The following is a 27,064-nucleotide window of genomic DNA, read 5'->3' on the forward strand; positions in this document are numbered from 1 at the left end:
TGCAAGGGCCCTGCAGGTGCTGGCTGGGGTGGACTGTCTGAAAGGGACAACAGGAGTTTGGGAGAGCATTTACAGCTGGTGTATGTTTACATCAAGTGTTAAACATGCACCACATTACAGCAATATTTTAAAGACTCCTAACGAGTTCAGGTAAATATCGCTCTCCAATTCTCCTCTGACACCTCCCTAGATTTCCCCAGCTCCAACAACTATTCTTCCAAGTGTAAATCTCAGCGTTTCAGACTCAATATGGATGTTTGATCTGTGCTGCTGCCTGCTTTATGTCCTGCTCAAAACATTAGGAAGCACAAATTTCTGAGTAAAACCTACACTGCTGACAGCATAGCAGAATGAATTCCTTATCTAAGGTAGTGTTAGCATTAATATTATCCTGATTCCAAACACTAAAAAGGGAAAAGAAAGCAAATTACCCTTGCCTGGTAATGACATGGTGTGATCATTATAATGCAGCCCAGAGCAGAGGGAAGAGGGACCTTTGGTACAGTAAGTACTTATTTCCATATGATGGGACAAATAGTCTGTGCATCAGGTGGCTTGCAGAGTTACAAAACCACAATAGAAAATTAATGGAATATATTGCATAATATTTATTCACTCTGTGAGTTAGCATTACTTGCCTAAAAATAATGATAAACCCTTTGAACTGATGTTAGATATCGATTAGAGTGCTCAGATACAAACAGGTTCATTGGGCACTGGAAATAGTGGGTAACTTCAAACATGCAGTCCAAGTATCTCTGAGTTGAATCTAAGACACCACAGGGAAATTAGAAATTGTTCTGGTTTCCTTTCACACATCTTCTGTGGCATCTTTGAGCACCACCCTCTCATACATCAGTAACATGAACCCTTCTCTTTTACTGCCTGATGGAGGTGAGAAGTAATTGATCAGAGCTAGAGCTTATGTTTTACACATGAAAATAGGCAAATGAGGCTAATTAATGAGAAGTGTTGACATTTATTTGGGTTCTCTTAAATTTTAATTTTACCAGGGTTGGGATTTACAGACAGGTATGGTTTCCATCAGCAAGGCAAATGCAACCACGTGTCAGGGCTGAAAGTTTTACACAGATCACTCCAGAAGTTAACAAAGTGTGCCGTGTTCAGCACCTGCAGCTGTGAAAAGAGACTGACATTAGTGTGGAAGGGAGGTGGTGTTTATGTCAATGAAACAGAATTGTTATCAGAAATAGAATGGTTTGCTCATAGAAAGATATAATTATTTAAGTCATATGTTAGTCATTTAAAGGATCAAACTAAAGTTGCTCTAATTAAGCTAAATTTGCCTTTCAGTGCAGATACTGATATAGAGTTCTGGGAGAAAAGTGGTCTAATTTATTCTCCCTTTAAACATCCTCCAGGAACCATTAGTCAGCTCTGCTTCAAAACATGAGATCAACATAAGGGCAGTGCACATGGAGTTCTTTACCTTCTGCTTTCTCAATCTTGAGGCAGCATCCAGGTGGTGTCATGTTTCTACCTCCTTCTGGAGCACCTGAAACCATGCTTAAATACAGGGATTGTTGTGGAGTCTCATGATATCCCTCAGCTTCAGGACTAGGAAAGGCAAAAAAAATTGTCTGGTCTTTAACTTAGAAGGGGAAAGGTGAGAAAGGCTTGACTGCCACCCTAAGATCTGGCAGGGGACTGGGGAATTAAATAACTGGTCCTGTCTCAGGAGCAGCTGGCTAGGAAAGCTGAGGATGCAAGCTGGGATGTAAAGTCTACAGGAGAGCTGTACATATTTCTCTAGGCACACTGAGACGAAGGAGCCCTGTGGCTCTGCCCTTCTGGCACATGGCTGTGCCCAGGGGCCCAGGGGGAGAGGAAAAGTGGAGAAGCAGAGCTGCCAAGCTTGCCTGGCTCCCATGCTGGGATCCACACAAAAAAAAAGCAGTGCCAAAGACTGACAGAGAAACTTTGCACTGCTGCAAGCTCATCTGGGCAGGGGTTTGTCTGATATTCAGAAAGCTCAGTTTTAATCGGAGCTTTTTCTGATGTGCTATTAACAGTATGGAGCATCTTCTTGTGATTGGGTAGGGTTTTGATGCTTTTATGAGACAGTGAAGCTGTGTTTCAATATAGAAAAAAAGTGCCAAAGAGGTGAGAATGTGTGAATTTTATAGAGAACAGTATTAAAAAAACAGCCCTTCAATATTTTAATCAGGTGCTCTTTGAGTTCAGTTTTAGGACACGCATTATGCAGACACGAAACCAGGACTTTCAGATAAAGTGGAGTTTTAAGTGTATTATTACCTGATTTGCATTTAAATTAGTGGAACGCTGCTTGGGATATTCTATAGAGAGCCACTGCTTCCTCTTCTGCACCCCAGACAGACACCTTCGAGAACTCAGGCCCTGCAACGCCCTTCAGCCCTCGGCTACAACATAACTGGGGGGAGCACTCAGAGGCTGTGAACTCCATCAGAACAAATCACTTAATAAAGCTTAGCTGCAGTTTTACATGGTAAGTAAGTTTTGCTGTTACAAGGGGGAAAAAAAGTGGTTTTCAGCACTTTGTTGGTCACTCGTATGGTGAAGTTGACGCAACACTTGGCAGGGACTGTTCCTGGCTGGTTGGATCACCAGAGAGGTGGGAGTGTGAGCACCCAGAGTCACGTCACTGGGGACAGACTGTGGCCCCACCGTGCCTGGCACCAAGAGCTGTCTGGGCACAGAGGGATAGAGTCAACAGCTTGTGGGAGAGCGGTGTCACATGGACAAAGTCCACTTAAATAATTCACAGGGTGAGATGAGTAAGAGAAACTCTTGATTGCCTAGATCATGATCTGTCAGCAAAAAATTATTTTGCTAGTATCTGCCTCCCTCAGCTTTTATCTGGGGCAAGAGGATTCCCAGCACTTCCTCAGTGAAAGCAGCTTCTCCCGTGGGATGTTTTCTGATGCATCTCCTCCATTCTTTCACCTTTCACTTTCTTTCCATCACCTCTCATTACATTTGCTGGAATATTCCTTAAAAGCACAGACTTCTTTTCCATGCAGCCAAACAAACAGATATACAGCAAAGTTTAGTTGAATAATTAGTAGATAATCTTTTGTCTCTTTTATCACAGACTCTTCTGCCTCAGAACAAACAAGTGTTCACCTTTGTTTCACCTCTGACAAAGGTGGCTCAGACTGGTACATCTGCTCCCCTTGGCTGGGTGACAGCTGGTCTGGGGAAGGGAACAGAGGCTCACTGAGCCATTGCATGGGCACAGCACTACTCTGTTCCCACTCACTGTTGCAGGGTACTCGTGGGAGGAAACTGCATGTCCTGGTCTCTGTCTTCAAGACTTGTGATTGCCTGTGCAAGGTGCACAAACACTCCTCTGGGCTCTGCAAAAGGACTAGACCAGGCCTGGGCAGGGGCTACTGCAGGGAAGTGCCTGTCCAGCCCAGGCTCAGGGCAGTGCTCACACACTCCCAAGCAGCTAGGGAGCTCAGTATGGCAGAGCAGTGTCCCAGCCCTCTAAACTCAGCAATTATTGGTCTCTCCTGGTTTAAGCCCTTGGAACAGAGGTGGAGCCTGCTTGAGAGATGGGCATTTGGGGAGCAGCTTACTCCTCCTTTGAGCTACAGCCCAGCCCAGCTGCTACCCACTCCTGCTCCCCACACATGCTGGAGCTGGTGAAGGCACTCACCTCCTTTTTCCCCCTGGTTGGCAAAACACTTTTTTTTTTTGTACCTCCATAAAGCAAAGCTTTGGAACAAAGGGTTTTTCCTTTTTCTGTCTCTCTCTAGCGAGCACTAACAACAGACTCCAGCCTCCTCTGCTGGGCATGAGCATCTCTTTAAGCCCTCTTACCTTGGCCTCAGTTTTGGTTATTCTGTTTAATTGGCAGATGTTTTGCAGGACACCAGAAAAGAGCATACACATATCAGATGTAGTTTCCTTTGAGGGGTCTTGTTACCTCTGCTAGGGCTCTTCTGTTCCCTTTCAGTGTTGAGATCAAACAGCCTCTTGGATGGAAATCCTGTGTTCTCTGCAATGCAATGCCTTACATGTATTAATGCATGAGAGAGGCTGCTAGCACACCTGCCAGATCCTTCCATACTACAGCAAGTCTCTCCTGTAATATCTTCCACAGTCATCATCATTATGCAGCTTAAGGAGGAGTAATGGTCTGATTTTGAAGCAGTTGAAATCTCAGCAGTTTACACTGTCTTCTCCTGGATTTGTGGGTGTTCTATCTGTAGGTAAATAAAAGAACCCACTTTTAGACCCATACCTACTGATGTGCTTTAAACTCATCCTCATGATTTACAGCAATGAGCTTTGTAGCAACATTTTCCTGTTCTCTACGTCTTTAACGTGGAAAGTCTCTGCTGCTCTCACTCTGTAGCTTAACCTGCAGACTGCTGTAACAGATACCAGCCCTGTGTTTGTGGTGCACCAGTAAATTCTCCTTTGGCAGCTGCTCTCACACTGATGCATTGCACAGCCTCCCTGCCCCTGCCAGCAGCAATGCAGTTCTGATCTCACAGGTCAGCTGGTACCCATCACATTTTGGTAATTACCTTCTAGCAGCTTGTTGCACCCAGATGTCAGCATAGAGTTTTCAAGCTCTGTAGTAAGCAGAATAAATTGAGCTCAACATCACTTTCACATTCCTTTAAAAAGCCTCCTCTTGTCCAGTATTCCCCCCTGCACCTTAAACATGGCAAGTATTTAAATAGTGAAATATCTGCTTCTCAGCCCTGACAGACTGGAAGTTGGCCTACCTACAGTACTGACTTCAGCAATACAATTTTTCACAATTCTCCATCTTTTTAAGGCCCTTACAGTTTTGAGATCCTTGTAGCTTGATACTGCACTTTTACAGGAAGAGTGCATCAGTTTGGAAGCATCCACATCTAAAACGTGCAAATAAAACTGACAAAACAAAAAATGTGTTCAAACACTTTTTTATTAGTTAAAAAAAAAATATTTCCACAATACCTAGAGATCCCAAGTGCCAGTGCAGATGGAGGCGACACACAGACCAGTGAGTCCAACCAAAAGATGCAAAGCAAGTGGGTTGGGAAGCCAGGAGGGAGGTGGGGAAGGACAGACCCCCTGGTACACACCTGAACTTTACTTACAATCAGAGGAGTCTGGCTTACATGTATTGTACAACTCTTTTTGAGGCAAGTGAAAGACTACAGAGCTGAATGTAGTTAGTCTATGGACAGTGGGATTTTCCCGTTGTAGTGTCAGCTAATATTTCCATGTATGCTCTTGGAATGGTCTCTTTCGACCTAGGATTCCCTAACTTGATGGATCGCCTTCAGTTTCACCCTGTGAGAGGAGAGAGACAGGAAAACAGTTAAATATTTCCAGTGGAAAACATATGTAAATAAAATTAAGAGAAAAATCAATGTTAATAGTCACCACATAAAAAAAATCATAAACAGCTACAAAACAATGAGGACCATAAGTGGCAGAGAAAATAAATGAAATATCCATTTCTTCTGGAAACCAGACACACTCCCACTGACCTCCAGGGAAAATGAGGGTGTGAGTTCACAGATGGTGGAAGTTGAGCTAATGTGGGGCCGGGCTGCCACCAGCAGGAGTGTCCTGCTTTCTGCTGCTGGGTCTGCTCCTGCAGCCTGACATGAGCACTGGGGCAGCCACGGAGTCAGTCACATTAGTGGGGCTCATTTCGGGGACTGGCAGCGGGGGTGATGGCTGGCAGAGAGTGGTAGGTGCAAGCTGAGACCACAAAAACAGTCTGAGCTTTGGAAAAGCTGAAAAATGTGGGGTTTGGGTACATGCAGTACCTGTGGAGTGGGTAGACAAAGGCCTTAGGACTGAAACCATAAAGGAAATACCGTGTGAGAAGCATTTGCCCCTTTAAAGCATCCTTGTTGGACAATAAGTTATTCTTGTTCAAGAGCTGAAAGTGGCCCAAAGACTGACATCTGACCCAGGGCTTCAAAAGGACATTGCAGGTAGAACAGATCAAAAATTAAAAGAGCTAATTTAAATGTAGAAAAATCTATAGAAAAATCTAACTTTTTATCTAAAGCTCTTCTAAAGCATGGCTGCAACCAGGAAAGAGCTGTTTCATGTGGTGACAAAACCAAAAGAAAGCATTAACTATTATATGTGCACCCACAAAATCAGCCCACACCGGGCAGCAGTTTACACTCTGTCCAGTCTGTCTCTACTAGAAAATTGTTGGTCCCCCCAAAAAAAGGAAGTGGCAAAAGCGAGAACTGACGAGCTCAGGTTTTTGTCAAATAACTCAGGAAGGTGGGAATACTGATGGGAACCTCACAGGGCAGATCCACAACCGCAGGGTGCAAAGGGGCATTCTCCCGGGGAGGGGGGGAAGCAGTAACCCAAAAGAGCCCGTGTGTGGCCCCAGGGCCCCGGCACCCCCTTACCTCTGCCCCGCCCGGGCCCGGCGCTGGGGCCCCCTCTCCGGCCACCCGCGGCTGCTCCGGCGCTGCCAGGTCCTCCTGCCAAGGCACAATGTGCAAAATGTTTGTCCTTGCTGCCACATGCAGAGTCATCGCCCTAATCTTAGACAGACCATTCGAGCAGACTGCGCGACAGTGACTGAGCATTACGCACCCAAATAAAACACCAGCTTTAATATTGCTTGAGATCCACTTTTGTTGTGCAGCTCGTTGGAGCAGATATCTGTGAAAAAGCAATTCATTTTCCTACCACCTGCTTTAGGGTCTTTTTCATACAGAAAATCAGTTCTTTTTCTGTTACTGAGACCAGAGTTTTGACTCTTTCAGCGTGAAGAAATTTGGGAGGAACAAATAAAGTTACCTACAATAAGACTACACCAAGCCTTTCCCCACATTATCTTACTTACCCTAAGCACTTATTGCATAGACTAAAACTAATTTACGATACAGCAGTACTGTGGTGGTGTTAATGTCATGCTTCAGATAAAGTGTCATTATCAAAGGTTTTGTGTTTGAGTCCAAGTATTTACATAAGCATTTTTGGCTCTTTTAGCTACCTGCCTGCATCTTTCAGCTTCCTTTCTAGCCCAAAAGGAAGAGAAAAGGTTGTATTACCAGGCAGTTACTTTAAGCACAATTTAGCCAGAGAAGACAAAACCCTCACTGTACTGGACAGAAAGAACAAATACCCCTGTGTGGAATCAGTCAGTGAGAGCAGGAGGAAGCAGAAATAGCGGGACTTCTATAGCCCAGCCCCAAATAACCAGGCAACTCAAAATTACTAAGCTTCTCTGTCTCCTTTGAGCACACATGCCCAGCAGTTTCCCTGAATTACTCTTTTCCCAGGTGAAGTCAGGGCTAACACAGAGGGAACCAGAGACACACATATTATGTAAAGGGAAAGTCAATTTTGCATGGAGGACAGAGTTATCATTTGAATTTTAACATTTTGAAACACAGGGTCACCACTTTCCCTGGTGCTGCTGTTGATGCAGTACAGATCAAATGTCCCTGCCAAGCCTCCTGTAAACAGAACTTCATGCTCCCTTGTGTTTGGGGAACTCCACTCTTAATTTTGACACGTGTCTTTATTTTCCTGTTCAGTCATAAGTGTTCTTATCAGTAGGAGAGCACTCCTGCTGCTTTTGGGACTGAATCATGGAAGAAGAGGGGATACAAAATAAAAAGGGAAAAATACACAGAGTTATATAGATATAAGGTGGAGCCCATGAAAATTTAAGTTGAAAATTGGACTTCAGGTCCTTTTGTGGCAGGAAGGGGAGCCAGGAGATGGAAGCACTGTAACCTGCCTGTCCTACCTATAGGCTTTCTGCTCTCCATATAAGCTACCAAGGGATCAATCCACCAAAACCAGAAAACAGCCAAAATATGAGCTGCAGCCCAGTACTGATGTCTGTCACAGCTGCAGGCATTCCCTTCGTCTCCCTGCTGAGACTAGAGTTGATTAGTTTGTTTATGGAGAGCACCACGCACTGGGGTGTCTCCAGATGAGAAGCACAGTGTGACCACCTTTTCCCAAGGAACACGCCCTTAATTTGCACTGCATTGTTGGCCTGAGCCGTTTTAAGTAAGCCCAAGTAACTTAATGACATCAAATTGTGCACATCATGGAAGACAGTTTCTCCCAGCACAGCAGGGATCGCGGCTGTTGTGGAGAGGCCACTGCTCTGATGGAGCCACTCAGCCACAGCCTTTCAGAAAGGCAACTCCCCTGCAGGCAGCAAACAGCTCACTGCTCTGAATTTATGGAGGCTCATCCAGCCTCAGGATCCAGCCTCAGGATCCAGCCTGTGGCTTGAAAAGACTTCAGATGCATATAAAAAGGACTACGCCTTATAACTCAACAGCACGAGCTAGGCCAAAGCGGGTAAAAATAGCCTCAAATTGTATTTTCAAGCTTTACAAGCAGGTTTTTCGGCTGTTAGGTGGAAAGAAATCTGCAGTGCAAGCTGCTCACAGTAGCTGCAACAGCAGGTGTCTCGTAGGTGTTTTGCAGGTGGAGATCCCAGCTGCTGTGTGAAATGGTGAAGGTCAATCAAAGGCGACTGCCGAAGGTGCTGAGCTGCACTGGGAACCTGCAGACAGCTCACAGGAACACGAGGAGAGGTGAGGTGCACTCTGTCCTTCTGCAGCGTACAACCACCTCCTGCTCCTGTGGGCAGGGAGCTCAGCTGTGGTTGATGTGGAAAGAATCATGGAAAAGGGATACCTTCCTCAGGACCACCCTCAGGACACTGCATCCCAGAGCAACAGATGGGCTGAAGAATCCCTGTTCAGCTATTGTGCTGCCTGTTAGATCCCTTAAATCGTGCTCTCCTTGCCAAGACTCTGCTCCAGAAGGATAAAAATCAACCATCTATTTTTAGAAAGGGAAGCAACCGTGTTTCTGGATAGTATTTCTAAACTTTGGTGGAGGAACAGCACAATTGCAGGATGAAGAGGTGTCAGGCTGTGTTAGGGATGTCGCCTCACAGCCTTTTTCTCACGCGCTTCCCACCCTGCCCAGAATAGTGATCCCGAGATGAGGAAGGGCTGCATTCTTCAGCTGGGTGTTAGCTGGCTGAGGATTGCAGTAACTGCTCAGGAAAACAGAGCAGGACCACGTGATGGAAGGGTCTTCACTTTGGATGAAGAGCCAGAGACCCCCAGGTACGAGCTCCAGCTGTAGCACTGACCCACAGCACAACGCTGGGCAAGAAAGCAAAGGTGAAAATCCAGCTTCTCTGGGGGACAGCAAGAGTTCTGCCATTCCTTTCACTGTTCATCTGCTCATTAAAAGGGACAAGATTTTCTAAGGGAGAGGCATGTTGAAACCACGAAGCAATTAGTAATGGTCCTCCTGCTCTTGAAGTGAAACAAGATTTTGTCCCCTCAGAAGTCATGCATTGCCTTAGAATAAGTATTTTAAATGAAAAAAAAAATCAGTTTGCTATGGGCTATTTTCTTCTATTTTTGGGGGAGAAGCTGAATCTTTTTTTGCTAATGAAGAGAGAATTAAGGACTTTAACATAATAGTTAAGTGAAACACAAGACCTTAGAATTTCTTAAAGGAATACCATACAAGTTTTTAAATATTTTATGAATAAAAAATACATTCCCATATAAAATATATACACTATAGAAGATTTATATATATAAAAAACAATATTTAACTAAGGTTATGAAACATAGGTACATGTTCAGCTATCAAAAATGAAGAACTTGACAAATTAGGATCTGCCATTTATAAAGATATTCCTGTGTAATGTTGAGATCTTAAATAGACCATACTATAGGCTCCTGGGTTCAGATATTTTAATATTTTTTTAAACTGATTTGAAACCCCAGAAATATTGAAAAATAATTAATTATAATTTCATTTCTCAGACTTCTTTTTTCCCCTCAGGTTCTATGAAATTCCCTTTTCCAGCTTACCAACTGAGTTGTATGTTCTGAGTCCATATACAAAATGGAATTTATGTTTTTATCTATATTATGTTATAAGCCCGTAGGGCTTTTTTGCTTTTCCCAAAAATTCAGACAAAAATAACCTTATTGGTATTATCTTCCTTATATAACAGAGAAAGCAATCCAATATTGGATGCTGGCATATGACTCACCAGAATCTCAAAAAATTCAGTGGCGAGCAAGAGTTCATTATTATTATTGTTATTGTTGTTATTATTATTATTATTATTATTATTAGGCTGTAAAGCCAGAGAGGTTCACTGGCAGCCTCATCTGCTACAAATTTAACAGCCCTCAATGGGACATCAATTGCATAAGGCAGAGAGGTTCAGCCTCCTGTAGTGCTCTTGACCTTGGGCGTTGGAGCAAACACAACAGTACTTGGCAGTATCCCCACTCCACTCCCTCGTAAATCCTCAGGCAACCTGACAGGTCCTATGGACAGGCTGTGCTGTATATGTTTCAGGCTGAACGTGCTTGGAGTGATGCTGACAGCTCTAAGAGGTCAACTCGTGCCTAAAGTGAATGGACCTACCAACAGGACAGACAGATGGGCACACAGGAGCCCCGTCTTACCCTGCAAATCCAGATGGACTCCTGGGGTGGCTTTGTTTTCATCCAGCCCACAGCCAGACTCTCTCACTTTCCTGAGACTGCTTATAGAAATAATACATATTTAACAATGTATCCTACAGGATTGTTGCGGCACAGCTTTGAGCCATGAAGCAAACACATGGTCTTGCAGACTTTAAGGCTTCACCAGTGCCACTAACTCAGCTATTTTTCATGAGAAAATCTATGCCTGGATGCACTAATGAGACTGAGAAGGAAGCATAAAAAAAGTGCCTGTAGGCAGAATACCCTGTTCCACACTGCTTTTGTAGTCTCTCCTGCTCCATCAGATGTGGACGGATACTACTGGGGTGCACCACTGCATCAACCACGTACAGAGAAGCTTGAATGCCAAGAGGAAGAGTTGCAACTATTTATTCTACTTAGTTGTAAGGCAGTCTAGCTGCTGATTTCCCTGCTCCTCTTGCTCAGCAGCTCTGCCCTCCTTGGCCTCTCAAATGCCCTTGGTTGCCCTGCCCAGACTAACTTGAACACGGAGGTCACTCAGTTTCTGCTTCCGATTCCTTCGGTGCGACTGCCTTGGCCTCGGTGGTGTTGCAGGGTGTGAGTGAGCAGAATCAAGACCACAAATGTTCACCTCCAGAGTGTGCAGCTGTTATGAAAGCGATGAGCCCCGGCCTGGGTGCGGCTCAGGCACACGAGATCAGGCACACAGCGAACGCGCCCAGCGGATGCACATAACTGACAACTGCTCCAATAATTAATGGAGCGAAACAAAAAAGGGATCAAACCCAATTCAAAGTGACAGAGTCATGAGCTGGCAGCTAAATCATGAAAACTGACAGGACAAATAGATCTAAGGGGAAGATCTAGGTGGAGGGTGCAGGGAAGCATCATACTGGGGAAGTTGTTCCACTGCCTGAAGGACATTTTGTGAGTGTATGTACGTGCCCTCGTTCCCAGCCACGTGGTGTCTGCATTGCAGCAAGCTCTGTGCTGCGTCATGCAGACGAAGAATTAATCCTCTCCTAAGACAGGGATATGTAGTGGGTGGTTATCTCACTGGAATCTCTTGATGTCCACCCCAGGGATGGGGATGGGTGCAGAGCCACAGACAGAACATATCACTGATGGGTTTCATTCCTTTGTGGATCAGAAAAATTGTGGCAAGTTTATAATCTCTTAATTTACACATTTTTTAGTTAATACCTAAAAACTCCCCCAAATCAGTCGATACTTTCCTGTACTCAGTGAGCAGTGACCAGGCCACTGCCAAAGCCCTATCAGGCGATGCCAACACTACGTAAGGTTGTTCTCATCTGGTACTTGGCACCCCCTCACAGGCACAGAGTTACTCCAGCCTCATTTCCTTCTGCATGGCTCTGAGTGCTCCCACCAAGGACAGCAAGGAGCAGCAGGTTGCCAACTGCCCCATGGGTGTGCACATTTCAGTGCCTGCCATGATCCAATAGCAGGCTGAATTCTTTCCCATGACCCAAGTGACCATGTGATACACCCACAGAACTGAACCAACCCATGGCTGCTGTCATGAGCAAAACTTAACTCAGAATCCTCAGAGTTCCCCTCTCCTGCCACCCATGCCAGCTGTCAAATGCACAGATTAAATGTCAACAAGCTCTCCATAATTGATATTAATAGTGGGAAAGCTCAGCTGGAGACATGCCTCCTAGGCCACTTGCCTCCTCCAGACCCAAGTCACTCTCCTGCACTGCTCAGTGCCAGGCATTCACACAGATCCCTGGTACTTTGAACAACCCCTCTATAAAGTCAGCAGGGAACAGCACTGGAGACAGCTGAAAACCAAAATAAGGCATTAGCAACTGCTCTGTGCAATTAGAAAGGAGGAGGACAGGATGGAACACAAACAAGTCTCAGCACTGGATATAACACCTCCCTCAAACTTCAGGGGCTGAAAGCCTTGTGTATCCAGGATTGCAAGATGATAACAGTAGCTATTCACTGCTTAAATATCTAAAAGCTTTAACTTATCACTCTTAGTGTATCTTCAATGGGTCTCCCACAGGCATTATAGTGCCTGGTGCTGCTCTTGGCAGACTCTGGATGTATTTCCATTAGCAAACTCTGCAGCACAATAGGAGCAGATCTGGAGAAAAAGCAGTTGGTGCACAAAAGCCCAGCACAACTCCTTATATTCCTTTCAGGACCCTCCCTCAGGAGCAGCTTTGGCTCCAAGGCAATCAACCATTAGCAGTTGGGAGGTGCTCGGTCTGCTCATGGAGCTCAATCTTCCGTGTCTAGCTCTATGATAAAGTATGGTGAGCGAGCATGAATAAAAGATTTGCACTACTAAGCTGAGCTAAACCAGCAGAATAGATGACCCCTCTTTCACAGAAACAAACATTTTTTCCTGAATTCCTTTCTCCTGTGACTTTGTCTTGTTTTTCTCCTCCTGTTTTCATTCTGCTGCCCACCTCTGCTGTTTGGCATGACACCCCGATGCTGTGTCCAAAACAGTCTCCTGGTTCCATTTAGTCTGCCCTTTGGCATGTGACACATCCTAACTTTTTATTTCTTGAATGATCTCCATTTTAACTCTAAGCAGTCAGATCAGCACTCCAATCAATGGAAGATGCCAAAATGACAGTTCAGATGCTTAATGCTTTAACCCTCCCAAACCTCACAGCTCTGCATATTGCCTGCAGTCTGCATAAGCCAGAACCTCTACTAGGGTGAAGGAATCACTGATTTTCTGAGGGACTATGTTCACAAAGATGGAAACAGATAACATTGACTGATTTGAGCTCTGAAATCAGCTGTAAACTGTAGTTGTCAGTCTTTGAGGTGGGGCTCTCACTTCGGAGGAAAGAGGAACAAGATTGCTGCTGCTCAGTCCTTGCTAGAGGGAAGACAGTCCAACACCTGCAGGATGGATTCCTACAGTCAGCACATTCCTCACTCTCCTGGGTCAATCACCCCGCACCAGGTCAGCTGAAAGGTTGAAGGGGGTATTCTGGCCCCATGGAATTAGGAATCACTGTTTGCTCCTACAGCCCAAATGCTGTGGGAATAGAGATTAATCTTATCCCAAGGGCTTAGCAGAACTCCTGTATCTGCCCTTTTCACATGCTTGCAGGAGGACATTTTGCGTCACTCGTAGCTGCTGTTCCCCTCTTTTGTTAGGCTATTCTCCCAGGATTTATATGCTGTGTAGAAGTTTTGTTTCACATCACAATGTGTTTACGTGCAGGTCAGGAAATTAATCAGCCGACTATCTGAACAATTAAAACAATTTTGGCCAGCCTGGCTTTGCTTTGATTCAGGGTTTGGGTTTGTTGTGACTCATCTAGCTCATGTGGCTGTCAACAGCAGTGATCACAGCCCTCCGAAGAGGGGAAAGAGCTGGGCTTACCAAAGAGCTGCCAAGTATTAGCCTCGTGCTGTACAAATGGTTGCTGTTTGTTACCACCCGGGGAAAGCATCTTCTCTAATGGTCAACACTGCCTTCATCTAGGGAACTGTTCTGCTCCTTCACATGCCCCTTAATCCCCTCACTTGAAGCAGTCCAAGTGCCAAATTAAGCTGGAGGACAGAAGATGCCTTGTCTGAATCTGGCTTAATCCGTGCACAATTTGGATCCCACGGCCTTTATCAATAAGTGCCTGGATGTTGCCCGAACCAGCAGGAAGCAGAGCAGCAGGGTCAGGCGCTCCGCCGGGCCCGGGCTGTGCCTGAATTTCTGCTGCCCTCTGCTGCCTCCGGAGCTGCCGGGCCGAGCCTGTGCATCCCACCAGCGTGGCACAGCTGTGAGGGCAAGTGCTGAGCTCCTGTGCCTTCCCACCCTGCACATCCCAGAGCTCTGACTCCATCCAGGTGCTCACTGCAGCCCAGCCGCATTTCTGCTCAAGTTCCTGGGGAAAAATGCTTTTCTACATTCATAAGAAAATGAAAGACTCTTGCCAGCAGTGCCCACTGATGGGACAAGAGGCAATGGGCACAAATTGATTAAAGTGTCCATCTGAACAGAGGAAAACACTCTGTTTTTTCTCTCTCTTCCTGTGAGGGTGGTCAAACACTGGCACTGGTTGTTCAGGGGTGTTGAGGAGTCTCCATCTGTGGAGATATTCAAAATTCAGCTGTACAGAGTCCTCTCTCATTGACCCTAAGGAGGTTGGACTAGATGATCTCAAGTAGTCCCTTCCAAACTAAATGATTCTGTGACTATATTACGCATTACAGGATAATATTGTGTTATACAAAAGCAGATATTGCTGCAAACCTTTCATTACATAAGTAAAACCATCACCTGTAAATGTTTGAAGGTATTTTAAGTGTAATCCAAAGGTGACTCTTCCATCCTGCACACCACTGAAGAAACAAACATACCTTTTTTACAACTCCTGTGGTGGCTGCGATGGTCTCTGCTCCTTCTACAGTTTTGTTTGCCACTGTGTTCACGCTGGATACTACAGCCTCTCCCACCACATTGGCCTGCTCTTTGGTCTTCTCAGCAACTGGGGTTTTAACAAAAGCAGAAAGTCAGTGAGCTGGACACTGCCCAAAGGCTGCCAAATTCCCCGGGACAGTAACATGAATGCACTGAGGTAAAAGAAGAAATTGGCCCTCATGCAATCCTTGTTTGGATTTTTTTAGATGAGATCACGTTTGAATTTACATTATGTACGTGAGGGTTTTTGTCTGACTCAAAATGTTGTTCAGAGGGCAGCACTGCAGCCTGTCAGTCATTGTGGGAAACTGCAGAATGAAAAATTCACTGTCAAATACTAAGAGACAATAGTGCAAATAAGGTATTTTGCATTGCAGACTCTGCATGACCTCTTCCTGGGTACCTTCTGTTTGATTTAATACTCCTGGGTAGAAAAAAGTAATCATTATGAAATTCTCCAGGGAAAGGATCCATTTATCTCCCTTCAAGGCAGTCCACGTGGCTGCTCTGCCTTGGAGCTTGGGTCCTAGAAGGAACCCTCTGGGTCCTTGATTCTGTGACTGCCTGACAGGAGTCTCCCAAAGGCCACAGTTTTGCCCGACAGGAACTGATGGAAGCAAATCCTCTCTTCATGCTGGGCAGCACACCTGACATTGTGAAATGTCTAAATTGCTGTGACTCATCCCAGTCTGCCAAGTAACCTTCATCAGATTTTTTGACCCGCTCTACTGATCAAATATTTTCTCCCATCTGTGTCCACTGCAAATGCCAGACCCTGAACCATTGCTCCTGGCAAGCATCCTCCATTCATCACCTGGAAGGTCACACATGTCAGTGGTGTCCCCCCCAGACCTCCCATTTGACAAACCATCACAGATTCCCACACCCCTCTCAGGGCTGTGCTCTTACCTGAGGTCACACTTTGCACCACGCCCTCCTTGGTTTTGGTGCCTGTGAAAGGAAACACAGTCTGTCAGTGCTACCTGGCTAAGAAACCTGTGGTTTCTGGACACGTACTGCTTTTTGTTCTTACAAAGTGCAGTAGGGAGCTAGAGTGCTGCTGGTACCTCCTGCTCAGACACAAGCCATTTGCAGAGCCAGAAAAGGGGACCAGCTTCCCTCCCCAGTAAAGTCAATAAGTACCTTTGTGCTGAGAGTTGGAGAACTTCAACAACAAATTCTCTGGAGATGCCTAGACCTGAAAAATTCTGACTATATCATGCTGAACTATGAAAAATCATCCCTGGAATATTTCCAAAATTAAAAGAACAGTTAAATAGTGGTAAGTCAATGTTAAGCTAATTGTAAACATGACTGTATATTAAATCACCTGGTAAAATCTCACCTACTTCAGTCTTGCAAGACAAGGAGTCACATCTGTGACTCTCTCCTGCCTTTCAGCAGAATCCTTGGCTGCAGCAGTCATTTAAAATCTCATTCTATATCACAGGTAAAGACTTGAGAATCTTAAAGCTGAATTTACAGAACAACCACCCACAGACTACATACCTACTAACTAGATTCCCATTTTGGTGCCTCAGCCTAGGCTGTAAGTGCCTGCTCACAGTGATACACAGAATGCAGATGGTTTTATCTCAAATTATGAAAGTACACCATATGTATACTTACATTGTAATTTATCTCCCTGTTCTCAAGGCAGAAAAGCCAACAGGATGTGAAGGCATTCAGTTTGCAACACAAATAGCCCTAAGGAATAATTAATCTCTGTGATTTTCCTCCACGCTTCAAGTGACCAGCTATATATCCCTTCTACCTTTTTACTGCAGCAGATAAGCTAAATCATATGGTAGATGGGCAGCCCCCACAGTAACTACGTGCTTTGCGCATTGAAAAAATAAAGGATCGAATTTATCGCTGTTACAATTTAAAAGAACAACGCCAAAACATTCCACTGGTCTCACTTTAATGTATTTTGTAAATTATCTGCACCTAAGCAGGCTCTCTTCAAATTTCCCATACTGGTACAGCAAAAGGATTTCTATGGCCAACCATCAAAATGGTAAAAATAGAGAACCAGGCAGATCTTTGACTCCATGCAAGTGCAACATCCACGGGTGTGGTGGGAGAAACCAGCTACAAACCACAGCTCGTTCTCATTAGCAGCCTGAGAAGTGAAACAGGTGCAGTGCCCTGATAACAAGAGATCCAGCCCAGCTCTGTTCTGCCTGACACATGTTACGTGTTATTGGATGTTATTCTCAATTGTTGATTTATTTTGGTGGTTGTAATTGTTGCCCGGGGCAGAACAAAACTGTTCTACTACAATATGCCCTCAACATTTCACTCCACCCTCCTGAACTGTGTTAAAACTGAAGAGATGAAATCTTTGTACTTTATTATACTTGTTAGTGCTGTAAACTGCAGTTCCTAGTGGTGGATTTAATAATGATGCCCGTGACACACAAATGTGAGCAGAAGCACAGCAGCGAGCAGAGCAAGTGCAAGTCTCAAGCCATGAATGTGAGCTCCTGAGTGGGCCAAACACACTGTTCAGTTCAGACACCATCGTGCTCTGTTTTCCCTCCCAGTGCTTCTATGAAACACTGCCACAATGCTAATCTGACACACAAGATTGTCTCGTGTCAGACACAGATGTTCAAGCACAGCCCTTTTTTGTTGTTTTTTGGTCAAAGAGCAGTTGATAGGTAAGCAAAGTGGATGATTTGCTGTACTAGACTTCCATGTGTTTCAGTTGTGCAGTAAACACTCTGAGACTTCTGTCTTCTATATATATTTTTACCAGACTTTTAAGGTGGCTATCGGGGCTCAATTCTTTCACAGGGGGAGGGGAGTGGTTGGGGGCTATATTTGCTGATCAAAAACAGTTCCAGAAAGGAGGGCTGCAGACAGAAGAAAACCACCCGAATCCACTGTGCCACAGAAGCAGTGTCATGGGGAAGAGTCCCTGCTGCAGCCCGGGGAGAGCTCGCCTCCCGTTCCCGCCCGGCCACACCCGATGACTCAGGCTCACATCCATTATGCACCGCATGGAACCTGACCTTCCGGCGCTCGCTCCCGCCAGAACCCGCATCTGTTGAATCAGAAAGCAATCACCTGATGCTCAATCTCATTTCGCTCATTAGCCCTTGCCTGCGGCTTCTGCACACAGAATTAAAAGTTCATGCATCCTGCCTCTTCTGAGTGCTGTGAGTCATCTGTAAGAGCTTTGGTATGGCAAGGGTGGGACTGAGGTGGTGGGAGAAGGTTTAGAGTAGAAAGGGATATTATGATGGGTGTTAAGTCCTGCAGGAGTCACTTGGTTTAAGTAGAGGCTTTCTGTGACACACACGGTCGAAAATCTTTCTGGAAAACTAGAAGTGTCTTCTTTGTTGAGGCTTACTGAATTATAGCATTAAACAGTACTAATGACCTTATACTCAATACTCCGATGCAGCTTTGCATTAAATTCATTCATTAACTGCAGCATCATTTATCCCCCTTTTTAAACCAAACAAAAAAAGACAGCCCATTGAACCAGCTGCTGGATCCCCACTAACTGTGAGGGATCCCCTGCCACTTTGGTGTACCCAGAGGCTGTCACAAGTTGCAGAGCAGTCTGTGATTCTGCTAAGCTGCGGGATTTCTCCTCTTTTCATGCCCCCTCTTCTCTACCCTGCTTGTTCAGGAAGCCACAGGGAGGGCAGGAGCACCCCACGCCCTGGCTGCCCCGGCGATGGCAGCACCTCGGCCCGGCCCGGCTGTGACCGCATTGCAGGGCCAGCACAGGAGGGAGGCATCTCCTCTGCCACGGCTCCTGGAAGCTGAACCTGCTTGGGCCAGAGGGAGGGACAAGCGCTGGCCACAGTGCCCCAGCGATACTGTTTGCTCCAGGCAGGTGCCTCTGAACGAGCATTGTTTTTCTTCCCCTGGGCAGCAGCGAGTGACTCACCAGATGTGGGGGTTGTGCCCAGACACCTGGAATCCTCCTTGGAGAGTCAGCAATGAGTTAGCACAAACCTGAATAAAAGTCAGGGATCCACTTCATCCATCCTAGGCTATGGGGATTTTCCTCCCTTTCCTGATGTTCTGAAAAGACCCTCAAGGTTTGATGCAGTATTGTTTTCTCCTAGCATCCAAAAATTCAAGTTTTGACACCTAATGCTCTAGATGAAGCTGCTGGGATAGGGCTCTGCAAAGGAAGGAGCAGGGAAAGAACAGTTCAGGTCTGTGATTTACCCTTCACATGGCACAGAGTGATAAAAGGCAGCATGAACAGCATTCCAGTTTTAACAGATATACCATGCCTCCACCTTCCCTGGTTATTAAAAAACCTGATTTTCTGAGCTAATCAGCATCTGGCCTTGACTTTTCCTGCCTGTGAAAGACTGAATTTTCCCCAAAGGGCTGAGCTTCCCCTAGTGTGCAACAGGAACTGAATCAGCCCAAGGCAAAGCCCTGTGCAGTGCATGACAGGGCAGGAACTGGCACTATACCAACAAACCAAAACAAACCAAACCAATAAAAGGAGAAAGCACTTAATCTTCACCTTGATCCTTAACTGATCCTCATTCGGAGATTAGGGTTTTAAGGCTTTTTAGTTTTAGACTTAGAGAACACTTTATTGAAAGGTTAGAATCTCATAAAGAGACTCAGTACCTGAAAAGCAGGTCACAGTATGGAGGTGTACAACGTGACTGAACAGAGATGTGAGGAATTATGTATAAAAACTCTGAATAACCCTGACATGACTCAAATCTGGAAGCAGGTGGAGCAGTAGTGATGCCACAATGTGACATCCATACGTGACATTTCACTGGCTGGTGTTTCGGTTACTGTAGTTAGTTTGTTTATAGGGACTCTGCTTACCTTTTTTCTTGTGAGTCAGCTTCAAACTGAAATGTGAACTTTTACATCCATTCATTTCCAGCATGCCAATAGTTAAGTATTTAAAAATTCAGGATGAAGGCATTACCAGACCTGCTACGTACAAATTTTATATTCATTTATAATGTACAAATATGTCTGTAGCTATTTGCAATAGAGCCGTTTTAAATACAGTAGCTAAGTATAGCTGTGGATGTTGCAGTATGATAGCAGGAAGAATGTGCATGTAAACTTTCCAACTAAAATAAACCCTCTTTCCCACATCTAGCAAAAATGAAAAGCTGTGTGAAACACAGTAATCAGCAGCAAGGTAATCAGTCTTGGGAACCTAAGACTCTGCAGATTTTGTATTATCTGGAATATCTGACCATCCAGCCATATAATTGCATTTGCTAGATAGTGAAGATAGTGGGTTTCGAGGGTGACCTTGAAAGGAGAGGTTTCTGAAACAGCCCATTAACTGTGAGAGAGGTCTCCAGACAGGACATCAGGCGTGCTGTTTCCCAGATCCTATTCTTTGGGCAAAAGGAATTTGGGCGTCTCTTGTAACGCAAGATTAATGTGTGCATGGGCAACGAAATAGGTTGGTGCACAAGAGAAGGATTTCAGGATAAAACAGTTTGTTTGTGGGGAAACAGATGCATCCTGCAATCCCCTCTTACTAACACTGCTGGCTCCTCTCAGGGACCTCCTCAGCGTGTCTCAGTGTGGAGGTGAGGTGGAGACCAGCAGGGCTCAGATGCTTGGAGAGTGTCTGACTCACCCTGCAAACAATCAGTGACTGGTCTAACAGAAACCTTACACCTGAGCATCTGCTCCTCAACATTACATTCCTTCTGCCTCCCCTACAGTAGTGATAGTTTCTATGTCTAATTTACAGTTGGGGAAACTGAGGCATGGGGAGGCTGTGGCACCCCAGGTTTACAAAGCAACTCCGTGCAGAGCTGAGGATGTTATCCAGATCTCCTTGCTATTCATTCCCGAGCTCCAGACACAATATAATTTCCCCAGACTTTCTCAGAGACAATCTATGCAGCTGTTCATGCTCAAATGTAGATTCAAACTAGTTCTCTCTTACCTACATACATTACCCCTTCTTTAGTCTTCTCCGCAGCCTCTGTCACTCCCTGCTTGGTCTTTTCTGCAGCAGCCACCACACCTTCTTTAGCGATGGAGAAACCTTTCTTAAAGACATCCATTCTTGTTGCTTGTTAAGGTATTATCTGGGATGATCTGAACGAGGGACAGCAGCAAAAAGCACCTCAAGGCTGGGACTGCGAACTGCAGCCTTACCCTCGGCAGATACTCTGTTTCTCTGCCAGGCTCTGCCTTTGCTCTCACTCCTCCCTGGATGAAGGCAGTGTGGCAAACCTCACAGCCCTCGCTGGCTCTTATTGATGAAGTGTGCTGCAGTGTAGCCAATGCCTGTGTGCAGCTGATACTGAAATATTAATGATATGGATCTGCCTGGGAAGCTTTAAGAAGGGAGGGGGAGAGGAGGACAACGACGGCAGTAGGTAAGGGACCGACTGGAAAATTTCCAGACAGATAGAGCTTTTAAAATATGCTGCAATGCTCTCACTCAAGGATGCTCTCATGTGAAGAGGGAGACTGTTTATGTGGAGAGCTGAGTTCCTGAAAGGGCATCTTCCCGAGGCTGCAGCAGGAGCCAAACAACAGCTCTCATGGGTTCCTAGAGGGTGGAGGGCATATAAAGCTGCTGCCACATGTGGCAAACAAACAGGGTCAAAGTTCTGTGGTCTGGCAGTTACCAGAACCCACCCTGCACAAAATGGTAATGACAACATTATTTCTAGTAAATACTGAGAGAAAAAGGAACCAGCTACAGCTTGGTGGCTCAGGTGAAGGGAGCTAGAGGTCCTGCTTGCCATGTTTGTCAAGTCTGAAGGCATTCACTATAAACTGTGGGCTTTGCTCAGCTGTACATCCCATTACAACGGTTCATTTCTGAAAAATCAGATGCTGTTGGGGGAAATCCTGTTTCCTATTTGTTTCTCTGAGTTGCTGCAGACAGAGCTCTGCTCTGCTGCTGCTCAGCCAGACAAGGTTTCACGCCGACAGCAGAGGCGTGTGCTGCAGAGCACAGCGGGGCAGGAACACGCCAGCACAGAACTCACTGGGCAAATCTTACAGCTGGCAGAGAGGATCCATCCAGCCTCCAGGCCTTGCTAGGAGAAGATACAAACCCACAAGAACTAATCACAGCTGGATATCCTAATGTGCTTGCAGTTAAACTCTAGTTAAGTTGTTTTCTGAAGTAGATCCTGAGTGGCCCAAATCAGCTATTGTCCCACTAGCAAAACAAAATTCAGTGCTAGCACCTGTGAAAGCAATTGCTGGTGCAGCAAGGTGATTTTTAATTATTTTTAATAGTGCCATATGTGAAACTACAGAAGCCATGAATCATCATCCTCTGAGCCCAAACCCTGACCTGCTTTGGCTGCTTCTCCTCACCAGGCAAACAGAATATGAAATTCAGAGCCTGAGCTGCATTATGAGAGGGTAGCACACTGTAATGTCATGAAATGCAGTGCTCTGTAAGCCACTGCTGCCACAAGTTTTCAGCCTGGATGTCTCAGATGGGCAACGACTACACAGAAAAGAAAAAGGTCTGAGTAAAAAATGGCATATCTATGTGTACATGCAGACATGTACACAAACAGAGTTCTTACTGTGGAACTAAGAATAGTTCTGCAGTTTTTGGGAGTGGGTTTTTTTACCCCGTACTGAAACAATTGAAAAGCTGCTGATCTGGAAAATAATATATAGATTTCTTAATTTTTTTTCTCACAAAGAAGTCTCCATACTTATAAATGGAAGAAAAATTTTCCATTTGAATGTAGAGGAGCCAAATCTCTGTCACACTAACTAATTTATCAGTTGTTAATTAAAAAAAAGTGCAAGATTGAGAAGAAGGCCAGCACAGCATACCAATTATTATAGGAGCTCACACTGTTGCAGATTGTTGCAGGAAGAAGTGAAAAAAGGCTTTTCTCACCATCCTTCAAAACTCCCCTTAGGTGGCTGGTGCCATGGCTGGTGTTTGTTTCTGCTGCCAGGGTACTCACAAACTGAAGGTATCTGCATCTTATTGTGCCATACAAGCAGTGGTTTAGCCAAGCTGCTCTTGGAGCCAGTTGCTGAACTGCCATTGATTTCATCAGGCACAGGGCAGGACTCTTGTTTTAGCTACGTTTGGTAAAAAAATGAATTTACGGCCTTTGGGAATTGCCACAGGGACCATTTACTATTTCATCAGGTTTTCAAAGACCGTTAAAGCAGAGCACAGGTCTTCCCATGGTTTTGGGTTTTACTGGTATTTTTACTTGAGAATGCCAAGGCTGATAAGGCTGGGTGAGAAGTGTATTTTGATTTCGTTCAGCTATTGTTCTGTCACTGTGATTTGTACAGTTGAATTCTACATATTTTGCATTGCTATAAAAGGTAACAAGCACACGAAATATCAAGCCATCCTGGGATGTGAAACATGAATCATCACCAGATTGAATTAGCCAATACTCAAGTGGGATACTCCTTTCCTGCCTTCTCCTCTCCTGATGACCTTCAGAAAGGGTTCACAAGAGGCATTTAAATGCTGTTGGATCCCTCCCAAGGAAGCAGGCAGTTTGCACAGGCATTGTTTTACCTTGAAACCTTTTTAGGAAAACTCTGGACTCAAGACAACATCGTAGATGATCTATATAGGGCAAGCATCCATAGTGGCTCCTGAACATTTGCCACTTCAATGCAACTGCATTACCCTATTTCTCTCTAAGCAGAGGATTCGGTCCCAGTTTGTTGCCAATCCTGGCTCAGGTAGATCTAACTACAGGATAAGGTAAGCAACCAGATTTTGTGCCTGGTAAATTTGCCCCTTGCATCAGATCATATAATCAGGAGCTAAAGAGAAGGTCCTCCAGCAGGCAATTCAGAGACCCTAAGTTCCTATCTCACTTGGCAGCAACCTCTTTTTCTCTGTTATCTGCCTTGTGACACTGGGGAGATGCCAGTTAAGCTACACATTAGGTTCCCTTTATTTTTATTATGATTGACTATAATTCATATCACTCTAAACAAATTCGTATCTCAAAAACATGTGACTGTTCTGCATAATACCGAAAGAAAGCCTTGTCTTGACTCGTGCAATGACAAACCATCCAGCTTCTGTTCATTTAAAGTCTGAATTCTGGCTGCTTAGGCTTGGCCACTGAGGCTCTGGCTGTGTTACACCAGTTTTCTGAAGGTCCCTGCAAGGAGCAGTTCCCCACCTCTCTCCGGGTGCTGATGGCAGGTACCCAAGAGCAGGTCTGTGCAATGCCTGCCAGCAATTCTGGAATGTGGGCAAGAGAATTCTGACTCAAGTCTACCTATTCCCCAAAGCACTGATGCAAGGGAGAGAAAAGAATGCAAAGCAGCAATCGAGACTCCCTGTCCTCTACCGTCTTTTTGCATCTGCAACAGATTAAAACAGGATTTTGCTTAATTTGTGTCTCTTCCTTCTTGAGTTTTCCCAGTTGCAAGCTACTCCACACACAAAACCTTAACCTTGTCCTTTAATGATGAACTCATGCTGGAGACTAACAGCTGACAAAGTCATTTTGCTGGATGAAAGGAGTGTGATTTGGTCATATTCCATTGAAGTATTTAAATGGTGTATGATGCTGTTTGAAAGACAAGTAAGGAAGGGAAAGACAGACTGCTTTTGTGGCTGGTAAATATCCTTTGTTCAGGAAGTTTTTGCATGAAGAATAATATTAACATTAACAGGATCAAACCTTGCTCTACATAAACAGAACTCCTTCCTCTCTCAATTTACGAAAACTTCAAAATGCAGAAAGAACTGTCTCAGATCATTCATTTTCATGCCCCAACAAAAACAGGCAGTTGTCTGACATCCTCTTGGCAAACAGTTTAGGACTTGAATGTCTGCATGTACGTCTGCATGGTTAATGAGTTCATTTCCTCTGCCAGGGAACCAATAGCCCAGGGATGAGCCATTTTTCAGGCTCACCCACAGCGTGCAGAGAGCTGCCAGTACAGCAGCCTGTTGTGACTGATCTCTGCTGTTCAATACCACTGACAGCTCCTGAGCAAACTATTAAAAATATAGGCAACAAAAATTCATCTTCTTCCTCTGATGGACAGACCAGGGAAAGGAGTTGCTCCCTAGCCCAGCAGCCCCCCTCCTGGCACTCCTCTCTGTGCTCCTCTGCCCCAGAGCAGCTGCAGACACACGGGAGTGCACCAGCAGCAAGCAAGGGATGAGACAGCATTTTCCAGATCTAAACCCCAGTGCCTAATGAGAAGTTATCCCCTTGCTGTGCAGCTATCAACAAAACTGTCTTACTCATCTTCCCAGACATAAATCCTTTCAGTTATTCAGTCTGCTTCAGGGATTTGGAGCTGGGATATATGAATCTAAAGCAATGTTTGCTTATTAAAATAATTCCATATTCGCTTGGCTTTTTAAAACATTTTTTCCAAGCTTTTTTTTTTTTCCTTTTAAGTACACTGATTTGGAATTTAAGTCTATAATTAAGCTCATTATAGAGTAGGCAGTGAAACTGGAAAGATACAAAAGAAACAAACGAAATTATCTGAACCTATAAATTGAAAGTTAAATTTCTAAGGGCTCTTTCTCCAGAGACATGCTGACTGGAATAGCCAGTGTGTTTGCTTTCCAAGTAGGTACAAGCCATTTATCGTACAAGCCATTTATCAAATGTATAGTTTGGCATTGTTTACTGTGTGGTTACCCACCTCTTATCCAGCTGTAGCTGCAGGGCTCTGACTCTAAACAAACAGAAAAGGGCCAAGATGAGATTTTGCAGATTACCCAGAAGATGGTGCTGGCATTTGACAACTTCATTCTGGAACTGCAAACAGAACACTGAATTCTGGGGGTGGGCAACATCAGAGGGGGTTAAGAGCTGTGTTTAACAGAAACAGCTTTAATTACCAGACAAGGCAAAAGCAGTCCTGACAGTTACCACCAAGATCCCAGGGCATTCTGACCAATCTGCTCTAACTGGCAATACCAACTCCTTATAGACTAGTTTGAAGTCTGAAGACTAGTTTGAACACTTTAAGGAAGTACTTCTCAGAAATACTTGGGGTAAAAGTATTTCTTAAATAAGGACACAGAAAAAAAAAGTCACTAGTAGCAAGAGTGGAGGGACAATATGTTTTTGGATAGCTGTTCTGAGAGGTATCAGGGCAGCTCCAAACATCTCCACACCGCTATTATAATCATCACGTCACTCACTGATAGGGTTTCAAGTGTACTTCTGGAGTAACACTTATTTCCAAGTAATTTTCCAAATTATGTTTTAAATTTGATTTATCTCGCCTATTTCTTTCATTCCAGCAGTAGTACCCAGCTGTGTAAGGTACACCAACACTAAACCAGGCCACTGAAAAGTGATAGACATCTATTGCAAATTTTTACAAACTGTAAAAAATTTTTTCCCTCATTCCATGCTGAGGCACCAGCTCAAAAAAAAAAAAAAGGCCAAGTTGTGGTTAATCTAATTCCTGAGTGGGCACACTCCTCACACATGTTCTTCTATGGGTGTAAAAGCAAGAAAACTTTCAGCTCAGTCTGCCAGTGAGTCCCAAGTTATGAACCAAGAGTACAACCTGAACATGTTATTCAGATACCCCAAATCAGAACAGCTATTAAACAAAAACCTGAACTAGTAAGGAAGATCCTTTGAATAATTCATGCCTGCCATGGGTTCATGGCAGCATCCTGTGCAACACCTATCACGAGGAAAGAGACATCATCCCCTGTCATGTCCATATTTTGACTTCTTTCAGAACTGCTCACCCTAAATTATTAACTTGTAAATCTGTGCCTGCTGCAACCACAGGGCAGCACCATGACAAAGGCATAGAGAACAGGCTCTTGCACCTGAAGGAGCAGCAGATGTTCTGAGCCAGGAAGACAGAGAAACATTGCCCCACCACTTGGGAGGTATCACATCCATGAAGAATAAAGATTTAGTGGGTGAGTTAAGACTAAGTGGAAAGGTATATGTTGAAAGGCAAGTCCAAAGGGTTTGGAAGTAGGTCATGAGTGGGACAACTTCAATACCTGTGGCACAAACCCACTTTTTTGCAAACCAGGATCTCACCCCAGTCAGGTTATAAGCCTGCTGCTTGTTTTGTCTCATGTTTGCTTCAGTTCCTTCCTGATAATGGTCTTATTACATAAACAAACATAATGCTTAGGTCACATCCAGTTACTTATAAGAAAAGCACATTTGTATGTGCAACATGGGACATGAAATACTCACAC

At 44.7% G+C, this 27,064-nt stretch overlaps 1 protein-coding gene and 1 long non-coding RNA gene across 3 annotated transcripts; both read right to left on the reverse strand.

The window, feature by feature from the left end:
- Nucleotides 1-1,015: 1,015 nt before the first annotated feature.
- LOC127476684 (uncharacterized) lies at nt 1,016-2,382 on the reverse strand. The gene is made up of 3 exons (XR_007906710.1): nt 2,278-2,382; nt 1,451-1,578; nt 1,016-1,137 (listed from the first exon to the last, which is right to left on the reverse strand). It is a non-coding gene; the product is annotated as an uncharacterized LOC127476684 (long non-coding RNA).
- A 2,536-nt stretch (nt 2,383-4,918) lies between these two features.
- SNCG (synuclein gamma) lies at nt 4,919-21,483 on the reverse strand. Of its 2 annotated transcripts, none has more exons than XM_051799854.1 (5): nt 20,822-21,483; nt 15,808-15,849; nt 14,816-14,965; nt 6,396-6,457; nt 4,919-5,301 (listed from the first exon to the last, which is right to left on the reverse strand). In XM_051799854.1, the coding sequence occupies exons 1-5, from the start codon at nt 20,940-20,942 to the stop codon at nt 5,272-5,274; spliced, it is 405 nt and encodes a 134-aa protein (XP_051655814.1). In that variant the 5' UTR covers nt 20,943-21,483; the 3' UTR covers nt 4,919-5,271. The 2 variants fall into 2 exon arrangements, with proteins under 2 accessions (XP_051655814.1, XP_051655815.1); XM_051799855.1 differs by having other exon boundaries at nt 6,396-6,470; nt 14,838-14,965; nt 20,822-21,479.
- Nucleotides 21,484-27,064: the final 5,581 nt, after the last annotated feature.

This window comes from Manacus candei, unplaced genomic scaffold, assembly GCF_025592945.1.
Source record: "Manacus candei isolate 608988 ecotype Guabito, Panama unplaced genomic scaffold, ASM2559294v1 h1tg000050l, whole genome shotgun sequence".
Lineage (NCBI taxonomy): Eukaryota > Metazoa > Chordata > Aves > Passeriformes > Pipridae > Manacus > Manacus candei.

Coding starts and splice junctions, on each gene's coding strand:
- SNCG (XM_051799854.1), bottom strand. CDS start 20,942: ATGGATGTCTTTAAGAAAGGTTTCTCCATCGCTAAAGAAGGTGTGGTG. Junction 14,966..15,807: donor GGTGCAAAGTGTGACCTCAG/GTAAGAGCACAG, acceptor TTAAAACCCCAG/TTGCTGAGAAGACCAAAGAG. Junction 6,458..14,815: donor ATGTTTGTTTCTTCAGTGGT/GTGCAGGATGGA, acceptor AGGACCTGGCAG/CGCCGGAGCAGCCGCGGGTG.